The sequence below is a fragment of the Caenorhabditis briggsae genome (assembly GCF_000004555.2).
Source record: "Caenorhabditis briggsae AF16 supercontig from assembly CB4, cb25.NA_135, whole genome shotgun sequence".
Lineage (NCBI taxonomy): Eukaryota > Metazoa > Nematoda > Chromadorea > Rhabditida > Rhabditidae > Caenorhabditis > Caenorhabditis briggsae.
This window is the reverse complement of record NW_025543318.1, coordinates 31081-35876: the sequence shown is the minus strand read 5'-3', so window position 1 is coordinate 35876 and position 4796 is coordinate 31081. Positions and strand designations below refer to the sequence as shown.

General features: G+C 38.4%; 1 protein-coding gene across 1 annotated transcript; it reads right to left on the bottom strand.

Annotated features, from left to right (window-relative positions):
- Positions 1-1350: 1350 nt before the first annotated feature.
- CBG24307 lies at positions 1351-3266 on the bottom strand (the record flags this gene model as incomplete). Its single annotated transcript, XM_002648153.1, has 6 exons — positions 1351-1425; positions 1475-1690; positions 1734-2697; positions 2745-2909; positions 2956-3066; positions 3115-3266. The coding sequence occupies 6 exons, from the start codon at positions 3264-3266 to the stop codon at positions 1351-1353; spliced, it is 1683 nt and encodes a 560-aa protein (XP_002648199.1).
- Between the last annotated feature and the right edge of the window lie 1530 nt (positions 3267-4796).

Below are 4796 nucleotides of genomic sequence, written 5' to 3'. Positions count from 1 at the left end.
CCCCCCCCCCCCCTCATGGGCCCCGTCTTATCTCATCCCCTTTGTCATAAACCCCCCCCCCCCCTTGTCATAAAGAGCCGAAACCTCTATGTATATTTTGGGCGCATAGAAAAACTGGAAGAGATATCAAAAAACGGGCAACAGTTCCACATTTTCACCAGTTTTCTTGACCACGTACCATCCGAAATACCAATATGCAAGCTGTCAATATATATACGTCACCTTGGAAAATGAAAAATCCTGTGCTTTTTACAAAGCAAAGTTGAACTTTTTTCGTTGGAAACTGTTTAAAATATAGTCTCAAAACAGCCCATTACATAAAAATTGATTGATCTATTCAAGTTTTAGGAAAAATTATTTTCAGACATTTTCACCATTTTTTTGGGGTTTTGTAATAAATCTAGAATAACTTCGCTCCTGGATAAGATTTCGAGCTGAAAATGATAGGAATTACTTCGGCAGTAGTCTGAACTTTTGCAGTAGTCTGTTGTTATGCTATTCTGAGCCGTTGTTTGTAATTGAAGCTGAACTGAAATTTGATTTTTTTTTTGAAAAATTGTGATTCTGATTTTCGTAAAAACCCTTGATTTTACGATTGAAACTTAATTTTTAGTACAAAATAACAATTTTGATAGCAATTTTAAACACCTAGAACATCTTTCAAACATTTTAGACAGCTTTGAAAATTTTTTAATTGGGTATATTTTTTCAGTTCAAAGCTCGAGCTCAATTTCCAGTTCCCAGAGCTCAAAAAAGTCTTGAACGCTGGCACAATGATCATGATCATTCCTTTAATATTTTTTACACGGATTACACGGAATAGAAAGAGGCATCGTTACGTCGTTAGAAGAGATGCACGGATTCCGGATTCCGAGAAAAATATTTGTGTCCGAATTCCGGATTCCGAGAGATTCCGAGAGGATTTGTCCGGATTCCGGGAGATATGTTTTATTCCGGATTTTGAGCTTATGTGTTAATTTGAAAGAATCTCTGACTTTTTTGAACTTCCTAACAATGCAAAATTAAAGAACGAAAAATTTGTTTCATTCCGTATTTCGGATTCAGTGAAATCTTCATTTGCCTTATCGAATATAAGAGTTCTGAATCAGTTTATAAAAATTTGAAACAATACAAAATTGGGGAAAATTTCAGATAACAATAATAAACCGAACTGTGAAACAGAATTTCACAAACAAGAAAGTTGGAAAATGTGAACGAAAACAAAGACAAAACTGGGCAAACAAATAATGGGAGTGACAAAAATTAACATAGAAATGACAGTTTAAATTAATACGAGGGGTATAAACCCGGGAATAAAAAATTCAACGAAATTTGAAAACGAGAAACTGATTAATTGAGCTGGTTATAGAATCCGGTGGAAATCAATAAATTGGTGAGACAGTCGGAGAGTAGGGTGGGTGGTACCTGAAATTTCAGAAATTGGATTCCTAAATCTTCCTTAAAACAATCTTACCCCGTCATTATTATTTTTGAACTCTTCGGTTTTTTCAGCCACTGTTTCCATTGCCTCATGCACAATTTGTGGTCCAAGGGGTTTGATCAAGAATAGATGCAGTTGCTTGAGAAGGACCATGAAAGAAATCGACGTTCTGTTATTAGGAATTCTGTTTTCTTCAAGGGAAACAATCATGGAACCAATCAATAAATTGAACTTCTTGACGGATATATTCTGCAAAAAGGTACGTCTTAAATTATCAGTTATGAGTTTTTACCTTGTCCCCTATTTCGTTCATCTTCTCGATTGCTCGAGAAGCTTTCTTTTCAAGACTCTTCAATTCATTGTATGATGCGATGGTTTCAATTTGAGTCGCCAGAGCAATCACACTAATTTTCGCCTCAACTGGAGGCGTCTTGGTTGACGTAGCTTCTGGAGACGGTGGCTGCGCGGAAGCATACAATGTTGTTTCTACCGAAGATGAAGCATCAGGAGGTGATGTGGAATTCGATGTAATAGAAGACGATTCTCTTGACGTTTTCGATTTTTCAACTTTCACAAGCTTCTGTTTGGAAGACGTAACAATAGAACCCGATGTTGTATTTGCTGCTGTATTTGAAATGGCTGACGTGACTTTTGGTGTGGCTTCAGCAGTAGATGAAATGTTTGATGACGTGGAAAAGGTTCCAATCGATTTCTCATCTTTTGGAATGACTGACGTGTCAGTTTCTGGATTGGTTAACTGAACGGAATTGTTAGATGACCGGGCAGGAGTCTTCTCAGCTGTCTCAACTTTCACAATCTTCTTAATGGATGACGTAGCAATAGACTCCGATGATGTAGCCGGTGAAGCTATCTCTTCTGTTTTCGCACGCTTTGCGCTGACTTTGGTGGAACTCTGTCGCCTTTTTTGGGGTCTGATGGGCGTCTCCAGTTTTGTATTTTGTGGGAAACCTGGATGGACAAATTTCTGCTCATCTAGCTCATCATAATTGATTCGGCCGTTGAATGCTGTATGTCGGACATCTCGATCAATGGCCATAAACTCATCTACTTCCTGCTCTGGCTCTTGCTTCATTGCTATATTTCCAATTGGCTCTTCTTTGACTTTCGCACCCTTTTCTTCCTGTTTTGGTTCAATTGGTAAATTCTCAATTGGTTCCTCCTTGATCTTTCGAACCGCTGGGCTTGGGATATCATTTTCCACATCTTTCTGCTCTTTCTCTTGTTCCATCTTTTTGCTGAAAAAAAACTTTATTATAGAAGTTCGCAGTTAAATAAAACTTACTTATTCACATTTTTCCGCAATAAACTATGCAGATTCAGAACACCTTGGAAGTACTTTACAGATGAGTGGTGATCTGAAAATCTCATAACGCTGTCATCTTCTGTGGAGAACCAGCAGATCTTTTTCTTTTTGTCCCGATCGATTTTGAATTTAGCATCCCTCAATCTGAAAATATATTTTTATTAGCTCACTATTGTCAAAACTAACTCACATTTGCACAAATTCGTCACTGACTGGACTACTAAAAATAAAAACCAACTGAAGCTTCTCCATCAATGAAAATCCATCCAATGTCTCAATTCTTTTGAGTTTCTGTGCTACTCTGAAAATCAAAAATAACTTATCTTCCTCTGAAGATGACAACACTTACCTGCTTCTCATATGCTCCGCATAGCTCAACTTGTCAGCCCATGACTCGCTCATAATTTGTTTGCACCATTGGGACAGGGACTCTGGCTTAGTATAATTGCCGATTCTATCAGAAATTTCCCTGATAAAATCCGACAAATTGATCGTAGACATGACTCCTCTGAAAATTCAATATGATATGTCGATCAGCAAGAAAATGCAGACAAAAAAGAGCGAGAAACAAGAAGAGAATGAAGAATGAATGATCGAAGACTGTTTTTGTATTGGTAGGTGCCCTATTGACTTCTGCACCCCAACTGGATAGAGAGTACACATAGAGAGAAGTGACGCAGAAATCCCTTGTTATATTGCGTGATGAGTATGCTCCCAGGAAAAAACTGACCAGGTGGGCACAACGGGAGTACATGGAGGAGAAAGAGGAATTGTTACGTCGTTTGTCGAAGTTATGTTCGAATGGAATGGGTTGTTCAATAGGGTGCGTTTGAAAAAAGGTACACGTCCATTCGGTAAGTCGAATGGTGCGTTCGGTGGGTAGAAATCGGGGGGGGGGGGGGTGCGGGTGACCTCATCTGTATAGAGAATGCCCTTCTGGGCATCACGAAAGTTCACACATGGAAGAGAAAGAGGAATTGTTACATCGTTAGTCGTAGTTAAATTGTTCAAAGACGCGTTTGCCTTGGGATATCTGGAATAAATAGAGCCTCTCTTACCATAGAAGATTGTAACTGGGATATGAAACTTTGATATGAGACTGACATCATTCGAAAGCTGAGGTTGAGACATTTTCAAACATATTTTGATTTTGCTGCGGATATTCCAATTTCGAGAAAATCGGGTTTGAAATTTGGTTTGAAATTTAAATATTTTGAGTGACAGTTATAAGGGGAATGTCGATTTTTAAACAAAAATCGTTACTAACTACATTCACCAAATTCCGTATGTTGTTATGTATGTCGCGCGCCGTTTTGCCCACTCAAAGTTAACCGATTGAGCTGAAACCTGGACAAATAGATCAGAAATGTGTCTAATTGAAGGCCCGAGCTTTTCATTTTTCAAAATTTTGATTTTGAAGTCTTCCTTGGTTTCACCACAGTAAAGGGCGAAGGGCAAGGAGGGAGAAATCTTATTTTCGAAGAAATCAACCGAAAAAGAAGTCTTTTTTGAAAAAAGATGAACACAAATTGACTGACTAGAGAAGGGTGAGAAAAATGCGAGACGGAAAATAGAACTTTGAAGTTAGTTCTCACTAATTTCGGGGCGAGAGAAAACGGCGGTTTGAACTGTGATTTTTGGCACATTTTTGGGTCGAAAATTGCTTGATTTTGTGCAAAAATGTATGTACATTCACATAAAAATAGTGAAAAAATAATCAATACATTCCTAAAATGCAAAAAAACCGCATGAAAAAGGCGAAGTGGGATCCGATGGCCTAGAAGCCGAGTGTGAGTTTTCTAGTCCATTTGCTGCAAAGAACCCCGCGAAAAAAAAACGTTTTCTTGATTTTCAGCGGTTTTTTCGGGAGAAAAACCAACGGAAACCACGAAAACCCTGGAAAAATCTGGAACAAAAACGCAGAAAATTGGACATTTTCAAGCACTTGCCGCGGCAAATGCGGACTAGAAAACTCAAGCTCGTCCATAAGGGCCAACTTATATTTTTGCATATTTGTAAAGGGCAGGGCCG